Source organism: Plectropomus leopardus, chromosome 20 (genome assembly GCF_026936395.1).
Source record: "Plectropomus leopardus strain MGB_pleo_1.0 chromosome 20, ASM2693639v1, whole genome shotgun sequence".
Classification (NCBI taxonomy): domain Eukaryota; kingdom Metazoa; phylum Chordata; class Actinopteri; order Perciformes; family Serranidae; genus Plectropomus; species Plectropomus leopardus.
Window position 1 is genome coordinate 9,008,396 of NC_142195.1, and position 20,281 is coordinate 9,028,676.

The 20,281-nt window shown below is 40.9% G+C and overlaps 1 protein-coding gene across 1 annotated transcript in view; it reads right to left on the reverse strand.

The window, feature by feature from the left end:
• Positions 1 to 20,281, reverse strand: part of col27a1a (collagen, type XXVII, alpha 1a) — a 92,143-nt gene that overhangs the window by 26,096 nt on the left and 45,766 nt on the right. The window contains exons 12-26 of the mRNA XM_042509286.2: positions 19,535 to 19,579; positions 14,863 to 14,916; positions 12,531 to 12,575; positions 9,657 to 9,710; positions 8,757 to 8,801; positions 6,965 to 7,018; positions 6,539 to 6,592; positions 5,630 to 5,683; positions 5,490 to 5,543; positions 4,511 to 4,564; positions 4,340 to 4,384; positions 1,615 to 1,668; positions 1,460 to 1,504; positions 1,326 to 1,379; positions 436 to 489 (exon numbers count right to left, since the gene is read on the reverse strand). Coding sequence (XP_042365220.2) covers positions 436 to 489; positions 1,326 to 1,379; positions 1,460 to 1,504; positions 1,615 to 1,668; positions 4,340 to 4,384; positions 4,511 to 4,564; positions 5,490 to 5,543; positions 5,630 to 5,683; positions 6,539 to 6,592; positions 6,965 to 7,018; positions 8,757 to 8,801; positions 9,657 to 9,710; positions 12,531 to 12,575; positions 14,863 to 14,916; positions 19,535 to 19,579 — 765 coding nt within the window. The remainder of the gene's footprint in view (positions 1 to 435; positions 490 to 1,325; positions 1,380 to 1,459; positions 1,505 to 1,614; positions 1,669 to 4,339; positions 4,385 to 4,510; positions 4,565 to 5,489; positions 5,544 to 5,629; positions 5,684 to 6,538; positions 6,593 to 6,964; positions 7,019 to 8,756; positions 8,802 to 9,656; positions 9,711 to 12,530; positions 12,576 to 14,862; positions 14,917 to 19,534; positions 19,580 to 20,281) is intronic.

A 20,281-nucleotide genomic window follows, 5' to 3' on the forward strand; every position in this document is an offset into this window, starting at 1 on the left:
AGCTGTGTGACAGCGGTAGACTAAGGCCCACAAAACACAACACCATAAGGGGCACTCAGTTGTCCTGCAGGCAAAATATGAATGGATGTCTGAAAATAAATCACTGGCTTTGTTTTCAGCAAATCCAAGTACCACTTAAACAGTTTTCTTCTTTGTTATGACTTCTTCCAGCTAGAGGCCTCCCGCTGAGTGCTATAACACTGCTAAGAAAACACCGTCTCTAATCGTCCATGAGGTGCTGTGCCTCCTTTCCTCTTCTGCCATATTCTTATGGTTTATTCCCATGGGAATAACACACACAGTTTAGTTTAAGATGACCATTTCTTAGTATTTTCGAAATAAAACCGCACCCACAAAATCAAGCGTATGCTCATATATAAGCCCCTTTAAATTTGACCTCCATCCCTCCACTCTGTCTTGTTAATTGTGTCTTACCGTTGATCCCTTTTCTCCAGGTGGCCCAGGAAGGCCCATCTCCCCTCGGTCCCCCTAAATATACATAAACACATTGTTCAGTCTTCAATGTCACCTTGCGAGGACTTGAAATGGACAGTTCGCCCCAAATCAAAAGTACATATTTTCGTCTTACCTGTTGTACTATTTATCAGTCTAGATTTTTTTGTGTGAGTTGCTGAGTATTGGACATATTGACTGTAGAGATGTCTGTCTTCTCACTAGATGGTGCTCAGCTTGTGGTGCTCAAAGCGCCAAAAAATACATTTGAAAAACTCAACAGCGATGTCTCTTTCCAGAAATCATGACCCGGTTACTCAAGATAATCCAAGGATCTTGCTGTGAGCAGTTTCATATAGGAACTACTTTCTTACAACCAAACTGCACTCAACAGTCTCACTGCACAGAAGTAAGCGTGCATCTACTCATAGACAAGAGGCACCTGCAAGTGCAAGATGGAGACATTAATGGCACCCTCCTCGACTGGGCTGTAACGACTGTGCAAGGCGACTTAGCCATATAATAGATACATGCTTCCTTCTGGGCGGTTGTTGTATGAAAATAGTTCCAACATGAAACTGGTCACAACAAGGTCTGTAGATTATCTTGAGTAACCGGGTCATGATTTCTGGAGTTTGTCAAATGTATTTTTAGGCACTTTGAGCACCACAAGCCAAATGCCATGAAGTTCTATTATATTACAGAAGAAGTCAGACATCAAGCAAGTTGATATCCAACACTCTGCAACTAACATCAAAACAAACTACACTGAATAATAGTAATACAGGTAAGAGGAAAAACATGTATTTTGATTTGGATGTGAAATTTCCCTTTAAATTAATACATTTACAAGGAAATAATGAGTTATTCACCTTCTCTCCTGCCAGTCCCGCCTCTCCCACAGGTCCGATGAAACCCACCAAACCCTGAAATACACACTCAGTGTTAAATGGATGAATGGACAGACATTTGGAAAAACAGTAGTGGCTACGTCAGTGTTTCTTACTCTTTCTCCCATGGTTCCAACTATTCCTGTGACACCAGTCTCTCCCTGCAGGGACAAATTTATTACTACCACCACATTTTGTTAGAATAATTAAGACAATATTTTTTACGTATTTTGTTAGAGAAAGAAAAATCACGATTATTGACTTCCTTCACCTTAACTCCCTCTGGCCCAACCTTCCCAGGAAATCCTTTTCTGCCCATTCTACCCTGAAAAAGGACAAAAAGAAAAGGGAATTACAGACATCCACTTGCATCATTTACACTAATCACAAGTTCCCGATGAATACACAGGATCTGTTTCCTATCAGATGACAGTTTGAGGAGAGAGTTGGGGAAGTAGTCTGCAGCTGTGCATGCTGCAGAAACGTGCAGTGGCGTGTACAGGTAATGCTGACAGTACATTCTGGCAGGCTGTGAAAGTCTTCAATGACTGTTATGTTCCTCTTGCACAGACAGTAATTCCCCGGGTTAAGAGGAGGGCTAAGTGCTTTTTTTTTCTTACCAGCATTAACTCCAGGTCAGAGATGTCTATGCCAAACTCCTAAAGACTGAGTGACTCAACAATTCCAAAGTTTTAATCCAGGAAGGTTGGCAGCTTTCATAAGACAATACAGGGTAATGTTGTATTTCACTCAGGAACACTCAGTAAAAGCTGATTCTTGTAGCGACATGAGAATTAATATGAGCTGTCACCTGATATAGATTTATGTCTCCGTCTGACCGCATTAACCACAGCAAGAAAGAAATACTTGGAGAAAGAACAGAAATTGCATTAAGAAAGAGGGATGAGGAGCAACTGAGAAGGTGAGGGAGATGGTAGAAAAAAAAGAGAGACAGAGGGTAAAGAGAGGGTGTCATTCGGTGCAGAGCAGCGAAGCTGAAAGACAGCTGGCTGAGGAGGAAGACGAGGTGGAGGAGGACCTGTGGCACCTGGCCAGAGATCAATCACAGCTCCTGAAGGAGTCATACACCACTTCCCCTCGGATGGAGGAGAGAGGGGGTTAGAGAACGAGACCAGAGAGTGGGTTGTAGACAGAGGGTGGAGGGGGCTAGAGTGAAAGAAAGTACAGGACGACAGCAGGGGGGAGAAGATAAACTGACGAAGGAAAACAGGTAGGATCTGGGATAGTACTTTTTTTTTTAATTTAGAGGAACAGGGTTGAAAGCATGCCAATAAATTTAAGTTTCTGTTGTCATTCAATGAGGCGTTTGTGAAATTAAATCAACAAATATTTCATTTCTGCAGTGACCCATTAGCACTTTATAGCAGCTATAAATCTTGTCACCTATAACCATGGGGATGGCAGCTATCACCCCCTGGTGGCCAAGAATATGGATTGCATGCAGCCCTCCATTGTGAGAGGACTGATGTCTCGAGTCGAGCTATAAAGACTTCATAAAACTCCCACCACACATGCACAGCTACTCTCCAATGGAAACTAAGAAAAACCCTAATCCATGACTTACTTTATTACCTCAAATAAATTTCAGATTACCTCTCACTGTGGTACAACAAACTTTTGAATGCACAATTGAAATGTAGCAATTAAATTATAGTGCATGCTGTATAGGGCGCTGAGACTTAGAGCGAGTTACACATGATTTAGAGTGAGCCGTATAGTGATCGCAGCGGTCTGAAATGACACATCTAATTCCATTTACTCATGTGGAGTTGCACTGCATGCATGGATTTCATTGTTCTGCTAACTACAAGACTGTGAATTTGTTGCAAAAGCATGCAAACAGATTAAAGGGACAGTTCAGAGTTTTTTGAAGTTGGGTTACATAGAATACTTAACCCATAGTCAGTATATTACATGCAGTAGTACAGTGTCTGTTGGCACACCCCCAGTTTGGAGAAGCAGGCTGGAGTCTGATACAGAAGCTAAGCAATGTACTGCTGCAGATAAGGATCAGCAACGAAATTTATTTTAGCCACTTAAAAACAAAAATCAATGACATATTAAGTGTACGCTATATTGAGAGTATTTTGACCGCTCTACCTTTCCGTCAGACAGCCGATTTGACAGGGAAGCCATTAATGGCCTCAGTTACCCATGCTCTCGTCAATGCCACCAGAATCCTTTAAGAAAATTTGTAATTTTAGCTTCCCAAGTGAAGCTGCTGGTCTACCGCTGCTTTAATTAGTTTGTTTGTGTTATTGTGTGAATTTGGTAAATCAGAACTAACCTATAAAAAAAAAAAACCCAAGTGTCACGATAACTCAAATAAATAAGTGTTTGAGGCAGCAGTAGACCGGCAGCTCCTTTGTTCAGCAATGTTAAATCACTGTTTTTCTCAATGGATTCTGACTATGTAGAGAGCAATATAATGGTTTAATTTTCCACTGGGAAGTGCTGTTTGACAACAAGATAAAGAAATAAAAAAAAACTCTCCATACAGCATACAATTAAACTGATATTGATTTTTATGGCTAAAATACGTTTTGTTGTTGACCCCACACACAGCAGTAGATTGCTTTTTCTTCCATGCCTGACTCCAGCCTGCTTCTGCAAACTGGCAACTGACATCTACTGTATGTAATATTCTGTCTATGGATAAGTACCCCATATGACCCAACTTCAAAAAATCTAAACTATTTCTCTGAGCTTTGTTTGATTTGCATACACTCAGCAATACTTCTTTCTCTTCCTCTCTCTTTATTTCCTTACCACACGTACACAAATGATATGAATGGAAACCAAAATGATGCACATGACAGATGGTTTGTCCTGCACAGCATACAGAACTTACACAACAGACTTAATGTTTCTCTGTGACTAAATATGCATATGTTATTTTCTCACATGCTACAGTAAGCTCTCTCTCCTTCCTCTCTTGCAGCCATGCAACACCAGGTGTTTATCTTACAACTCACCTCCAGTCCTGTTGGGCCGGGTGGTCCGATCGGACCCTCGTCTCCCTGGAAACAGATGACATTGATCTTAGCATGAATTATGTTGGGGGACATAAAGCAGCACCATAAAACTTTAAATGCCTTTTGGAGCTTTGGGGTTGTTTTGATTTGGTGGTGTCTTTACATTCTTACCTCCAAACCAGGCACCCCTCGTGGCCCCGGTAAACCTCTGGCCCCCGGCTTTCCCTGGATGGATAAAGAGCAGTCGTGTTAATGCTGACGTGTAAAGGTAAATGTGGTATTTACACAGATGTTTTAGCCAAGTGTGGTGTGGCTCTAGTGAAGGCTATGTTGGTCAGTCAGTCGCACCACCACTTTGATCCATACCAAAATATCTCAAATATTGGATGGATTAAAATGGAAAACTTTCACAGTGCCCAAAGGAGGAATCCATAAAGGTATAATAAGCAGGATTTTCCTAAAAAACAATTTAGACTAATATTACAGTAATCTCTGTCGATCATCACTTATGACCCACTAGAGGTGAGTGGTGGTGTGTTTATCTGCATTAACTCTGCCCTCTGCCTGTATTTTCTTATTATTTTGTGGTGTTTAGGGCGTTCCTGGGCACAACAGGCAGGTGAGTTTGGGACTTTCTAAAATGTGGTGGTCGGGTGCTAAACGGTGAGTGGCACATATCCAAGAGGAAACTACGATAATCGCTGACACAGCACCAAAAAATGCAAATACAGTAAATGAGAGTGATTTTTGGTTTTTACTTTCACTGGTGAAACTGTTTATAATCACTTACTAATAATCTCTGCACAGTGTACCTTTAAGATTTTCTTCAACCTTTCCTCTAACATCATCATGAGGTCAAATTATTAATTTGTCCAACACTTTGATTTACAATCAAATACCGACAAAACTAATGACACTCCCATCAGCCCCAGCTGTACTTTGCTTTCAGCGCTAATTAGAAACTGTTAGCATACTAGTAAAACTGCTAAATATCTGCCTAGTTATGTATGCTGATGTTAGCATTTAGCTCAAAGCCCTGCTGCACTTTCCTCACAGAGCTACTAGCATGACTGCAGACCCTTTGTCTTTGTTGTGTTTTAATTTTGGAAACATGCGTCAAATGATCATCCAAGATGATGGTTATACTCACCTTTGTTCCTTCAAGGCCGTTCTCTCCCGGTGGTCCCATGTCACCAGGGAAACCCTGTCATGATGAAAAAAAAAAAACGTTTTCTATTGTCTGTCTGAAATACAGAATCACACATTCAGTCCAACAATGTAAACACAAACCTCAGGGCCTGGTGGACCGGGTGCACCAGTAGGGCCTCTCTCTCCTTGCTTGCCCTGTGACAAAGAAAAACATGAGAAATGTCTTAAAAGATGACCTGGAAATTTGTTGTGATATGGTTGTTTGCGTTCTTGCCGAGACTTACACGAAAAGATCATTCCCTTGCATATCTGTCCTTTCAATAAAAGGCTACTGCTTACAGAGCTTAAGATCTGTTAGCGGGTGGATTTTTTGATATCAAGAGAGTTCCTGGTACGAACCCGCTGGCCTCATGTAACGGGGGACAGAGTGGTCTCGCCCTTAAGCTGCTGTGGAAGGCAGAACCAGCACCATATTATATTTTTGTTAGTGCTTATAAAGCAATGACAATACATATGTTGTATGTCACACTAGAGGCCACTGCTGTTGTGTTATTCGCCATGCACGTCACTCCTCTTTTCACCCTGGCATGCTGTCTAAGATCTCACTCTGGAGCGGCATGATGCTCTGTTGTTTGGTTCTGTGCCAAAAAACGCAAAGGAGGCAGTGAGGAGGGACTTAGTAGCAGCCCTATAGTGTGATCTATGTGTAAAAAGGACTACTGAGAGCCAATGAAAATCCAGCTGTGCACCACTGTTTGCAGAATGCTACTGTCCATCAGCGTGGATGCTCACACTGTAATAGTTATCAATTTTGGTGTAGACAGCCCTTAAGTCTTTCTCATGTTTCCACTCTTTATGCAGTAAAGCAGACCAGTTTCTGGCTGCAGCCTTGAATCAAACAGATATGTGTGAGTGATGTTGATCTTCTAATGTAATTCTCAGCAAGAAAGAAAGGAAAAAAGTGAATTTCCCAAGACCTTTTACATGAAAAGCATAATGTCCACATTTTAGCAATTTAATATATGTCTAATCATTAAAGCCAGGGCTAACCTGCGGTCCTGGTTTCCCACGAATGCCTGGTAACCCTGGAGCCCCCTGGATGCCCTGTCCAATACAAACACACACATGAAAACTTAGACAGACAGTCGGACGATATTCAGAAGCAAAGAGCAGAACCTCGATTTCTTTTCTAGGGAAGCAGACATTAGACATGCATGACTCTGCTCAGTATGTCTATCATCTCTTGGGACAACTCTGTTCCTTTGCATGCAAAAGTAGACAATAGAGTATTTTCTTTTTTTTCCCAAAAGGGTTAGAGTTTGCTTACACACACAGACAAATGAGGAGAGTTTACATAAGAATTTCCATAAACTGTCCAGCACACATGCAGTGAAGTCATTTTGTTAAGGTGCAGTTCTGCAACAAAGGCTGGTGCAAACATTTACGACATGCACATGTGTTGCAGGGGTGATCTACCTTGTCTCCGGGGTACCCGATCTCCCCTTGCTCTCCCGGAATCCCAACCTCACCCTGACGTCGTGAGGAGGAGACGTACAGGAAGATATATGGACAAAAAGAACAAGAAATGAAGAACATTAGGGGAGATTGCAACTTCCTACTTCATCAATCACATTCAGCTTTTTCAACAGACAATACTAATTACCACTCTGTGCATTATGCGTGTTCACATACAATGAGCACTGCATTAGCCAAGTTCTTCATATGGTGGCAATCTGTCTTATGAAAGGCGCTGATGGTAATTATTCCATCCTGTACACCCCATAAGTCTTAATTACAGATAATTTATTATTTTATCTCTGGTCTGAGTCCTCACAAGTGTAAAGTGCATCATGTCTGCGTTTTCTTTTATTCAGACCTGTCATCAGAAGTTCAAGTAACTGAAGTGGCGCAATCATGTTTTATTCAACTCATCACTCAGATCTTTTCTGTCGTTTCCGAATCTGGAGAACATCATTTATGCTTTTATCTTTTCCAGGTTTAATTATTGTAATGCACCGTGGTCTGGTCTTAGAGGAAGAAGCATCAGCTGAATACAGCTAATGCAGAGTGATTTTAAAAGCTTAAATCTATGACTCTATCTATGAGTTCGATCAGTTCTTGAGATTCTGAGTTCCCAGCAGTGGCCTGGTCAAGGTTAAAAGGGACTTTGCTGTACTAAGCTGTGAATGCCCCCCGCCTAGGGATCTCAGTCCAACAAAATTAAATGTTCCTCTTTCAAATCTTCTGTCTTTCAAATCCACTTTTCAATTCTAATGTTATGTTTAAATTGTTTTATGTATTTTAGTTTTCTTTTAACCATCTAATCAGTCACAATTGTCTTTTAAACAGTAACAACTTGTAGCCTTATTTATAAAAGTGCTTCTCATTTAAGTTAACTTACAAGAATAGTTTTTTTTTTTAATAATTTGATGTGCTTTCTTGCTGAGAGTTGGATGAGAAGACTGGTAATACTCTTGTGTCTGCACAGTAAGTACGGAGCTGGAGCCAACAGCTGTTTAGCCTAGCTTAGTTTGAAAGACAATAAACAGGAGGAAGCAGTTAGCCTGGCTCTGTCCAAAGGCTTACAACATCTGCCAACCAACACCTCTGAAGCTCATTTAACACTTTATCTCTTGTTTGTTTAATTTGCACAAAAACTTGAATGTGCTGGGCTATTTCTTTTTGAGGTGAAGTGACTCCCTATAGTTTAGTATCCCGTAGACTCCCAGAGGTCACTCCACTCAGCCAAGAAATAGCCCCAACCACATACCCCGTGAAACTACAGATAGTGTTTGTTTTTTTACAAATCTTCTTGCGTCATGTAGAGGGCTGTTGAGGTGCTGGTAAGCTGATTTTGTTTGGAGAGTGCCAGGCTAGCTGCTCCCCCGTTTGCAATTTTTTTGCTAAGCTAAGCAAACCATCTTCTGACAGACATGAGTAGCATCCATAATCTCGCCTAACAAAAATTAAACATGCCCCAAATGCCAAACTATTTCCTTAGGACCGCCGCCTTGTTGGCTGCTACAAAAACAAAACAAATCACAAAATGTATTTCATAGTAAAGACACAAGAAGGTCTCATATCACTGGAAATTAAAGAAACCTGTCAGATCTCATGCTTTATATGAGTAAAAAACATATCTGTGTGGGTGAAGGTGCGACCTAACGGAAGCATGCTCTAAGTCTTAAGGTCAGACAGAGATGCAAAGGAGTACATATCCATCACATGCTGCTCAAACACAGGCCAATAACAGGAATATTCAGATCACCTTATCACCTTTCAGTCCTGGTTCTCCTGGATTTCCGGGCACCCCCTGGAACAAGCACCAACAGATGGGTCAGAGAGGTACTGCAAAACCAAACCTCACCTAAAAGTCATCCTCAGGCTCCCAAAAACTGTCTCCAAACTCTGCTTATTCGCCTTTTATTGGTATAATATACTAAAAGGCAGTGCACACAATATGATACAAGCTAAAACATTGTTTGATAATGTTTCTTTTAGGCTGGGGCAATATGGCTTAAAAAAATTATGATATGAATGATTGTTATTTTACCTTTTCTTTCATTTTTTTCTGCTTATTTTCAGGTAATTTTCTTGTAACTTTTTACTTATTTTTGGCCCATGTCTTGTCTAGTTGCTCACTGCCTTCTCCCCATGTTTTTGCAAAAAAATCAAACTTGCCCAGGTTTCAAATGGTTAAATTAAATCCTGTTTCAATAATAAGTTCAATAAAATACTGTTATAATACAGTTAAATAAAGTCCCGTTATAATAAATAACATTTAAAAAATCTTGTAATAATGAAATAAATCAAAGTGGAACCACTGGTGTTTTTATTTTAAAGCGCCTGACTCGTCTCGGGCTGGAACTGCTGTTTTGTGGTCTTGAAGCTTCTGGTTAGCAGTTAGCAGAAAATCATACTGTTAGTATGATGCCTTTAAAAGTGAGAATTTATTCTCTGTAAGCAGGTGAGTCTCATGTCAGTGGCTTAAAAAAATGAAATAAAAAAAATTATGTGACAATTTACACTCGATGTTTGTGATTTAGTTATTTCTATACATTCCACATGGAACAAGCCACAATAAATTGAGTATATTCCATATATCATCCACCCCTAGTTTCTCTCTCTCTCTCTGTGTGTGTGTGTGTGTGTGTGTGTGTGAAAATACCTTCAGTCCACTTGGTCCTGGAAGGCCCATCTCTCCTATAGGTCCCATATCACCCTGCCGCCAGAAGAAGAGACAAATAAGAAATTAAGATTCAGTGATATCATCTACAAAGTACAGATAAACACGTCTCAGACCCCTGACTTTCATTAAACAAACACACACACAATGAATATACTTCATTTCACTTTGGCATTCATTAAACGTGAGAATTAGGCCTCATTGTCTTGCTTCCAGATGATCACACACTCTGCACCAAACACAAGACAATGGATGATAATATACGACCAAATTAGAGAAGATAAAGACTAAATTTTGCCGTATGAAGCCAAGATTGTTTCATCTGAAGCCTGAATGATGTGGATGTAATGAATAAATGCTTAAGGTAACATCTGTTCCACCACTGCAAAAAAAGGAACCAGCAACAGGATTCACTGCCCAGTGCAGAAAAAAAAAGTCGTATTGATGAGGGAGAATTGGGTTTCATTTGTTTCGAGTGATTAAAGACTTAACTGGATCTTGTGCTTTTTTGTCAGTATGAGAGTAAGAGAGACTTTATTGTCTAAGCATCACAAGCTGCTAGTAGTTATCTAATTTTCATTCTCTGCTGCTCTGCATGAAATAATTGCAAACACTTACAGGGTGGCCTTTGGCTCAATGTGTTGGATATTTGTCTTTCTGTGAAAACTGTAGCATCCGCATGTGTGACAGAGGATGTTATTGAATTGCAAAAATGTCCCTGACAACAAGTCACTTAACGGGACACTTCAGCCAGCTTTGTATGAGAACAATGTGAATAGTGTGTGTAAATGAACTGTGGTAAACTTCCCTCCATCTGTCCAGTGCCGAGATCTTAGGCTTATTGCTCAAACTACAGGTTTTTATTTTCATATCGCCTGCCACCTGTGCTGCCACCATGGACACAAAGAGTGCAGAAGAGGATCAACAGACAGACCCGCCCCTCTCTCAAACCCAGACCAAACAGTAAAACGAGGCATGTTGTTGAATATAAACCACAATTCTGTTACTGCACAGCCTATTTCTTGCCTAAACTGATTTCAGACATATATCTTAATGCCCCTTTTAGCTGCAACAGACAGAAGTGGGTACCCAACTGTTTCCTGAACAGTAAAAACAAAGGGTGAAAATGACTGGGACCAAACAACAAAACTAAGCAGCATCAATCAAATATAAACCAAGATTCTGCTACTGTGGTAGATATTTCTCACCTCAAATGCTAAAACATGTTTTAGCTTACTGTTGTTTAACTGCAATATGAGATTGTTTGTTACCGGCCGGCCACTGTTTTGTAAAACTGATGAGTTTACATTAGGTCACCCACCAGTGGGAGCATTTATTGGTCAGCTGGGGCGCAGTGTATTCTGGTAGATTTATGTTTTTTATCCTCTTGAGCTAAAGCAAACGCCACAGCCCTTTGCCTCTGTGTTCTCTGGTTATGTAGAACAAATTTAAAAAGTATTTCTGTCTTTCTACTGCATACCAAGGCTAGTTTTATGAGAAGACCATCTTCCCAGATCATCTTAATTTGGTGTTGAAGGTTGAAAAGGTTAAAAATCTTCTTTTTGTTCGCTGGGAAAACCTAATTCATTCCAATTAGTAAAAATACAAAGTTTAATTCACTGGAGTGATTTGCCTTAAAAAAACAGCAAAAAAAAAAAACCTAACAGTGTCTGTTCTATGGCTGTCCCTATCAACTTTTCCTATCAGCCACGTATTTCCTGCTTACCTGTCCAAATTGCAGAAATGCATGAAGAAATACAATATGTTACAGCGTCTAATGTGTTTAATTGAATTCAGATTTCTAGGTTTGATTGAATGCATGCCACAGGGGGCGCCCAGGCTCAATCCTGGCCTGCACCACAAGGTTTTTAACTCTCATCATTACAAAGCAGGTTACGCGGAAGACAGTGTGAGTAAAAATATTTAACAAAACCTCTTCAGTATAACTCAAAGCATGGAGAAATTTAGAAAGATAGACAGAAACGGCAAAATAAAAAGCCCCTCCACATCCTCACGACGAGCTGTCTACATATGACATGTTCCCTTCTCAAACAGTGACCTTCCTTCACCCAAAGTTCCCCAGAGAGGGGTGTTTGTATATTTATACATCTGAAGTGCAGCTCAGTTGTTGCTGGTGCGTTCTGTACAGTGTGCTGTCGGGTCAGACGGATGCAGAGGACATGGAGCTCAGAGCAGAGCTGTAATCAGAGAGTCCTCCAATTACAGGCCTACTTCCACCACTGGTGGCCTAGAATAGACCGGGAGGAGCGGCAGCGACGGATGAAGACGGGACACGACAAGAGAAACCAGGGAGACGTTATAATCACACACAATTATGTGGCTGTCGGGCTGGGCGGGCGTGGAGGGCAAGGTGATGGGTGGGCGGGGGGAGTTCCTGTTCAAAAATAGTTAATAAGAGAGAGATTCAAGTGGAAAACAAGATGCCTCGTTAAGGTATGTTTGATTGATCCGTGGATCCCTGTCATGTTTGCCATGAGAGGAAGTAGGAGGGAAGAAATGCATAATTCAGGCTTTTACAATTATGGTGAAAAACAGTTTTCTCTTCCATCTTGGACTCCAAAACCCATTCACTTTCTCTATTTTAGATATGTTTACAGTGGTAAAGAACCTACAGAGAGCGGTTAGTTTCCCACCAAAGTGGTTGGCAGTGTAAATGATGGTGCTGAGAGCTAATTGAGTTTTTTTTTTCAGTTACGCAGGTATATTGTGTTTCATTTAAATACAGTCCTTTACAGGTTTATATTCATAGAATAAGTGTCTGGGAAAACAGGATGTTTAGACTGAGGAGGACAGCACGCAGTCTACACTCAGAAACACACACAAACTGCTACTCACAACAAGTCCACGAACTCCGTTTGGACCGGGGGCTCCCAGCTCACCCTGTTCAGAGAGGAGGAGAGAGAGTCAGTGAGATGAAGGGAGAGGGAGAAGGAGCAAGTTTCTGGGGTTATTGGCTCTTTTTAAAACAAACATGCTCAGAAGAGTGGCTCAGTGTTCATCACAGCTTATGAGAGGGGGCTGTGTGCATGTGCGTGTGTGTATGTGTGAGTCTGAGGTCAAGGTGGAGGGGGATGTGAGCCCATCGTCCCACTGAGGATTTTTTAAATCTGCAGGTTTGTTCTCTCTCCAAAAATGAAAGAGAAACAAATTCTGTGTGGATGTTCATGTCCTCAGCGGATGAATCCAAATGACTGATGATTGCTTGACTTGTCCTCGAGAACAGGAATACGTTAGCTTGCTTTATCCAGGGTCCACTGTCATTCGTTCATAAACCAATATTATAATATTTATCAGTATAAGAGTTTGCCATCCTAAGTCATCTTTGCCAACAGGCAAATTCAGTTGCAGCAGCCCAGCAGAGGTCAGGTGTATGCATGAGTGTTTCTAGGATTTTAGGACGATTTGGGCTTAAGCCAGACCACTGTATGGCTCACAGGCCATAAGTTGCGTATCACTGCTGTGGTGCCACCAGTTGAACAAACTTTGTTTTTCATCCTGTCCAGTGAAATATTTAAAAATCTACCAGACGAAGTGGTGCAAACATTCATGGTTTCAAGACGATGTATCCTTGTGACTCTTGACTTTTCCTCTAGCTCCACCACAAGGTTGACATTTTTTGGGAGTTTAGTGAACTGTCGCGACAACTGCAGATGGCCTTACATTTCATTGAGCCCCATCATTAATGGTTTATGGCCAAATGCCTGCAAAACTAATGATTTCCCCATCAGCCTCAGCTGTACTTTGTGTTTGGTGTATTTTAGATTAGCGTGCTAAAATCTAAAACGGTAAATATTATACCTGCTAAACACCAGCGTGTTAGCATGCTCGTGTTAGCATTTAGCTCAACGAACTCCTCCGTCTAATGGTGTGTCCCATTTGTACTGAGAAGTCCGAACTTTCCTCTGAAAGTCCAAGGAACCTCACCAACCCTGACTTCAAAATCCAAAATGGTTGCTCCATGCATCAATGCTCATAAAAGCTGCACTAACACACAATTTATCAGCACTTCTGTCTTTTTTGTGTTATACACACAGTCCTGCCCAATTTCTGTCAGTGGACATGTTGCTACAGGATTTCTACACACAAAACACAGTGTAATGGCTTGTTATCAACTTGTACTGCTAACATCTTGGTTTTCTGACTCGCTGTACTGGAACGCTATTAATATGGGTTTGATATTACTCCCAGCTCTGACCTCCGACCTCTGAGATAAATGGAACGCACCATAAATACGGAGCCAATAGCATGGCTGCAGCATCCGGTTTGTTAAGCATTCATCTGATGCACCATGCTGAGGCTGTACTGGCAGTAAAAAGAAAAGCATCTGGGCTAAGAAAGATTTTATTAGAAATTTGGTTTCCTTTTCTACAAGACTGAACCACTGGAAAAGTCAGCAACATTTGAGCAGTCGCTCTTCAAACAAAAACGCGTTTCACTTTTATGAGAGTGTTTAAGAGCAACTTTCTGATGTGTTTATGTTTTTATTTCATTCATCTCGGAGTTTACCACTCCGACTGATGAAGTGCTAAATTTGTCAGACTGAAAATATCCAGAAAAAGAGAAAATGCTGATATGGAATAATTTGATGGCTTCCATGCGCACGCAGACATACGACAGGCTGGCCAGCAGTCTTTGCTGACCTGTCGTTACTGAATTGGAAACAATTACTCGAGACAACATCCTATTACATCATTTACTATTCTTGGATATCACCTCTAATTATACCGCATGTGTCTAAGCGTGTATTGGTGGCCAGTTTACATTGGGGAATGGAAAAGGCCGTATTTGAAAGCCAGCTAACTGATCCCCCCTTAAGACTGCAGGTTTTTGAAAACGACTGCCAAGTTAAATGATCAGAATAGGATGAAATTAAATACAGCAATAAAACTTGTCCGGAGTAAAAAACTAACATCAAATGAAAGAGAAAAACAGAGGCAAACTGCTGGACTGCCAGGTGATTTACTCACCAGCACAGCCAAGATGTCAGTACTAAAACAGCAGGGGGTTCGTGTGTGAGTGAAACCACTGCTCTCAGTTTGTGTGCATGCTTGTGGGAGGGCTGTCGCTTTGTGTGTGTGTGTGTGTGTGTGTGTGTGTGTGTGTGTGTGTGTGTGAGCCTGTGGATTGGTTATGTATTTAGGTGTGTGACTATTTGTGAGGAACATACTGGCTCTCCATCTGGTCCAGGTGGTCCTCTCTCTCCAAAGTCCCCTGGAAACCCCTGAGGACACAGAGAAAGTAGCTTTTATGTTCGGCTGCACAAAAGCTAGAAAATCAAACTCAGACATACACTGAATTAAAAGGGTTGCTTAATATAAATACTGTCTGCTTTATTAACATGTAATATTAAATTTTTGGCCTCTTTGTTGGCAAACAGTTTCTTATTTATACATCAAGCAGATGCGGAGCAGCATTAGCTTTCATTTGGAGTTCTTTTTCAGCTCTGTTTGGTCTGTACCATCTCCTGACAGAAAAAAATGGCTCTTTAGCTGCTAATAGCTTCACTATGTTCACCAGCTAGTTGCTAACTTTGTCTGTCTGTTGTTTGGTACTGAGCAGCTAGCATACAGAGGTTTTTTGAATATTTTGATGAAATCTGCCTGATGTATCTGAATAATAAACTGTGAGAGCACTGAGAATGAAACAAGACAGTTACAGGCCAGACAAAAAAAAAAAAAAAAAAAACCAATGAGCTGAAAGATGCTAGAAATCTCTATAGAGCTGAGGGGAACATAAATCACATAAAGTAATAAGTTCATCTATTCTTGATATACACATATTTTTGGTTATAGCTATTTTAATGTACAATAAATTTGTTAAATGCATAGTTAAATGATTTTGCTGCAATAATAAAACCCATATTACTCAATTACAGAATTACAGAAACTTGTTGGAAAAATATGACAAAAATGTACTTTTTATTGGAGGAGGGTGCGTTTTAATTAAATACTTTCACTACCACAAAATACAGAGTGAACCATTATGTCTTTAACCATGGAGTCAAATTCACTGAGCATGTCTTCACAAATACAGCTGACTGTCACAGAACCAACAGTGCTGCTACTGTAATTGCACAGTAATCATAACAATTTACGTCAAACATAACATTAGACAAAAAGTAATCTGAAATATGTACAAAATAAGAGCATAATTGTTTCATTATATGTATTAAAGCTATCAGCTGCAGGCTGTGGGCAGCCTACTGCTCTACTTCGGCTGAGTACGCGTTCTAAATGCTACAAGAGGAGCCAAGAATTTACTCCGTCCATTTAGCAGTAAAAGGGATGCTAATTTGAGCAATGCTAAGAGTTGGTGGTGCTGCAAAGCGTCTGCAGAAAGCACGAGGGCCAGCGCATCTGAAACCTCCACCAACCACAAACACTCATATAACTAAAAGAAACAGCTTGTTTTAACTTAGAAAAGTTAGTGTATTCAGTTTTCAAGATGACTGAATTTGAAGTTGAGGGATTTTTGTAATAATTCAACTTGTCTTCTCGAATTCAACCTACAAAAAAATGACGGCAGACTTTTTTTTAAGTTAAATAGTTTCTTTTTACAGTGTAATGAATGGTCCTGTTCCTGTGGCCTCCACACATTATTCCAAATGCTACTTACTGTTGCCACCTCTAGAAAAAACATTTATTTATGTAACAGCCGAGTTGTTTTAAATACACAGCATGTGTATTTATTTGAATCTTTGACTTGCTTTAGAAATAGAAACTGCTGACTATCTGTAACTCTTGGTATTTGTATTTTTTTTTTTTAAATAAATCCAGTCTGAGATAAATTTGACTTCAAACGATTACAAATCCTTGTGACTGATGGTTTGTTAATGTTAAACTATCGTTCAATCTACTGACAGATCTCATCAGGTCAATGGTGCATGTATAACTGCAGTAACTGCTGAAATTCTACTGTGTAACAAAAAGCTCTTTTCTGTTCTTGAGGCTGTTGGATGACATTTGGGATCCCCCCCAAAAGACTGCATGGAACTGCTTTATGGTTCTAAGGGATTGTACGCACAGGGGGAAGCACAAGTGCAACAAAAATCCATGAAGCATGACAGTGGCCCAATGGATGAATCATACAGCTGTCACCGCTGCCGTACAAACTAAGGACAAATGTGGGAAACGTAGCTTCGCCAAGTATAGCACTTAAAAAGGCCTTTGATGAGAGTAATATGAGCCTACAGTGTATGTCTGCTTTTACATGATGTCAGAGAACCCCATTCTTCAGCTTTGAGGTGAAATATTAACACACTGCAGCAGCATCCACTGTCAGATACAGGGTTAATTGAAAGGACTGCAACCAGGAGCCTGATAACAACAACTTAAAAAACCACAAACAAAGCCTACATAGTGCAAAATAGAAGTTAATGTGAAATGCAGGACTGTTGGCAATGCACTTCGGAAACTTTTTATGTGCCCCAATGTTTTAGATATATCTGTTCCCTCATCACTCTTTGGTAGATGGCGGGCTTTTTGTGTGTGTGTGTGTGTGTGTTTCCTCGACAGAGCACAAGCACTGTGGTTACGGCCATTAAAATGTCTGGCCCCCGTTCAGGTGCTTCTTCTGTTCTTTCTCCTCCGTCAGGGAGGAGAGGGATGATCTCTCAGGGATCATCTTGTAAGTGTCCTAGCTTTCCATTTTCCATGCAGCAGCACTGAAATCGAATGACGACAATAAGATGTGTGTTTTCCATTTACGTTTGCAGGTCAGTTATAAAAGGCTATAGCAGTAAAATGACCTTTAATAGGAATTCAAAGGATTTATAGGACTGTGCTGCTCCTTTATTCTGTTCAGTAAGACGCTGCATAAACAATGATATGGATTGGTATACACTGTCATTAATTTGTTTTTTGCTGCTGCTGATGTAAAATCTTCCAGGATGTGCTTGGAGCATCAAAAGAGTGAGAAATGACAGTACTAACATATCAATGCTTTTGCATGACCTGTGTCAGAGCTGTGAACGGCCTTAAAGGGACAGCTTACACCCAAATTTAAAATACATTTTTTTCCTTGTGCTACTTATAAAATCTAGATTGTCTTGGTGAGTTGCCAAGTGTTGGAGATATCAGCTGTTAGGGTTTCTGCCTTCTCAGGAACCAGGGGTGTATTATCAGACAATGAGGCCCTGGGCACAGATCTGCAAAAGCCCCCCAGCCACATCCCTTTCCTACATAGAAGCAGAACACACACATGCGTTAGCTTTAGCTTAATCTGGTGTCATTGTTTTACCTCTTAGAGGTAATTTAGTGTTTTGGTCATTTTACCTCATTTTATGGTTATTTTGTGTCTCTATGCTACTCCTTTACATCTCTTTGGGGTCATTTTGAATCTCTTCTTGGTCAGTAAGTGTTAATTTGAGCCGCATTTTGTAGGTGAGGGCCAGAGGGCCACCTTACATTTTGGGACCCTCGGCCTATGTAGGTCCATTTATTAATCCCTCCATGAATGGAACTGTATGGCACTCAGCTTGGGGTGGCAAAAAAGCCCTCCGCCCAAAAAAGTTTTAAAAACTCAACAGAAATGTCTTATTCCAGTTATCATGACCGAGTTACTCAAAATAATCCACAGACCTTGTTGTGAGCCTCACTTAGCAGCTTTTTTTTTTTTTTACCAAACTGCACCAGCCAACTGCATCACTGTGCAGAGGGAAGCGTGTATCTCCTCATGAGCGAAAGAGTCATACTTGTGACAGCAGTAGTGGGTAGCGGTATTAGGTGAGCAAGCAGTGAATGCAGGGTTCCTTCTGTGCTGTGATGGCGGGTGTCGTTTGGATGAAAGAAAACAGTTCCTACATGAAACTGCTCACAATGAGGTTGGTAGATTATCTTGAGTAATGAGGTCATAATTTATAAAATTCTGGAAAAAAAAATTCTCTAATTTTTTTGGCATTTTGAGCACCACAAGCTGAGTGCAATCTAGCTCCATTATATTTTAGAGGAGGCAGATGTCTCTACAGCCAATATCTTGAAAAGTTGACAACTTACCCCAAAACAATCTATAATAATAAATATCACTACAGAAAGAGGAAAAATATGCATTCTTGATTTTGGTTAACTGTCTTTGTGGCAGGAAAATGTCATAAAAAACTGAATCAGCACACTACTTTCTAAGTGGGAAGAACACACACACGCAGCACAAAAAAATCTAATGCAAAGACGTGATCCAAAGCCTTTAACATGGTGAATCCGCATCCACAGCTACTTCCCAAACATTTGTCTAATTACAGAATAAACTGCAGTTCTCAAAACCTCACACTAAGCGGACACCGGCTCGCGTGTGTTCAGACCTCTTGGTCTATAAATGCCGTATTTACTGAAAAGCCAATAAGCAACAGCTGCAGAATGATCTCAGCAGTGAGTTTCAGGGTTACACAGTCTGTCAAACTGACTTTGAACACTATCTGACACACACAACAGAACCGACGGCTTCCTCCAAATGGCTTGGCTCCATGCTGGGGGGGACCAAAAGCCCTTTATTTCAACAAAAGCCTTTTTCTTGTTGCATCCAAGACCCCGACGTGCGGCTGGTGGGACTCCACATGTACTCAGGCTGCAGTTAACCCTTCCAACAGCCATGGAAATACTGAGCTGACACAATGACGTAAATCCAGACCTTATAAATTTTCACATGTGTAGTGTAGGTGTTGGACTCGTTGCACCAAAAGCTCTCAATATGACCCAAATAGAAGAATTAATGTTGTTTGATATCTGTCACCATCTCCCCAACTCTTATGCTTCAAAAGCCATTTATAACAGATTATACTTTCACAGTCAGCTGAACACAGTTCATCACAATGATTATCTGTAAAGTATGTTGAGACAAAACTTTACCGGCCTACCCATCTTGCCCCTCTTCCCTGGTTCACCGGGAATGCCCTGCAAATGAAATCAAGAGAGAGCGGAGGTGGAAGAGAAAACAAAGCAGAGGGGGGAAAGGAAAGGGTTCAAGGAAGACAGAAAAACAAAGAAGAAAGACAGACATTATGTAAAAACCCATATCAAAACCAAAGCAAAACACTCTTGGGCATAACTGATTCAAGCCCAAAACACACAATTAAAAAGCCATAGCTGTAAGCTTCTCTTGCTTCAACAGATGTGAGGAACAGCTGACAGCAGCCTACCCAACATTTTCCCAGCCTATTATGAGGGATTTAGGTCTCCATCTCTTACATATATATGTTAAATAAACACCCGTTTCTCCTGGGAGAAGACAGGCAGACCCCGTCTGTTGTGTGCAGCTAAGGTATGAGCCATCTCGCTAACTGGCTGGCTGGCTGAGGAGGTCCTGATTACAGCCTGCCCTGCGCTGACGCAACCTCCTGGAGCATGTCATAAGTAGGCTAATCGCTTCATGTTTTAGAGGCTATACAGAAGGAGGAGGCCTTGATGAGTTCAGGCAGTTCAAAGGCTCTAAGAGGGGGCTTTTATCATATGAGTCATCAACACTCCCACACAGCCTTGTGCAGCAGCATCTCGGACAGCTGGGGACTGTTTTCCACATTATAACAACAACAAGACAGCTGAGTGAAATGGCGGGAGAGGCACTGTTTTCATCTCACAGGGCCCATTAACAGGGTT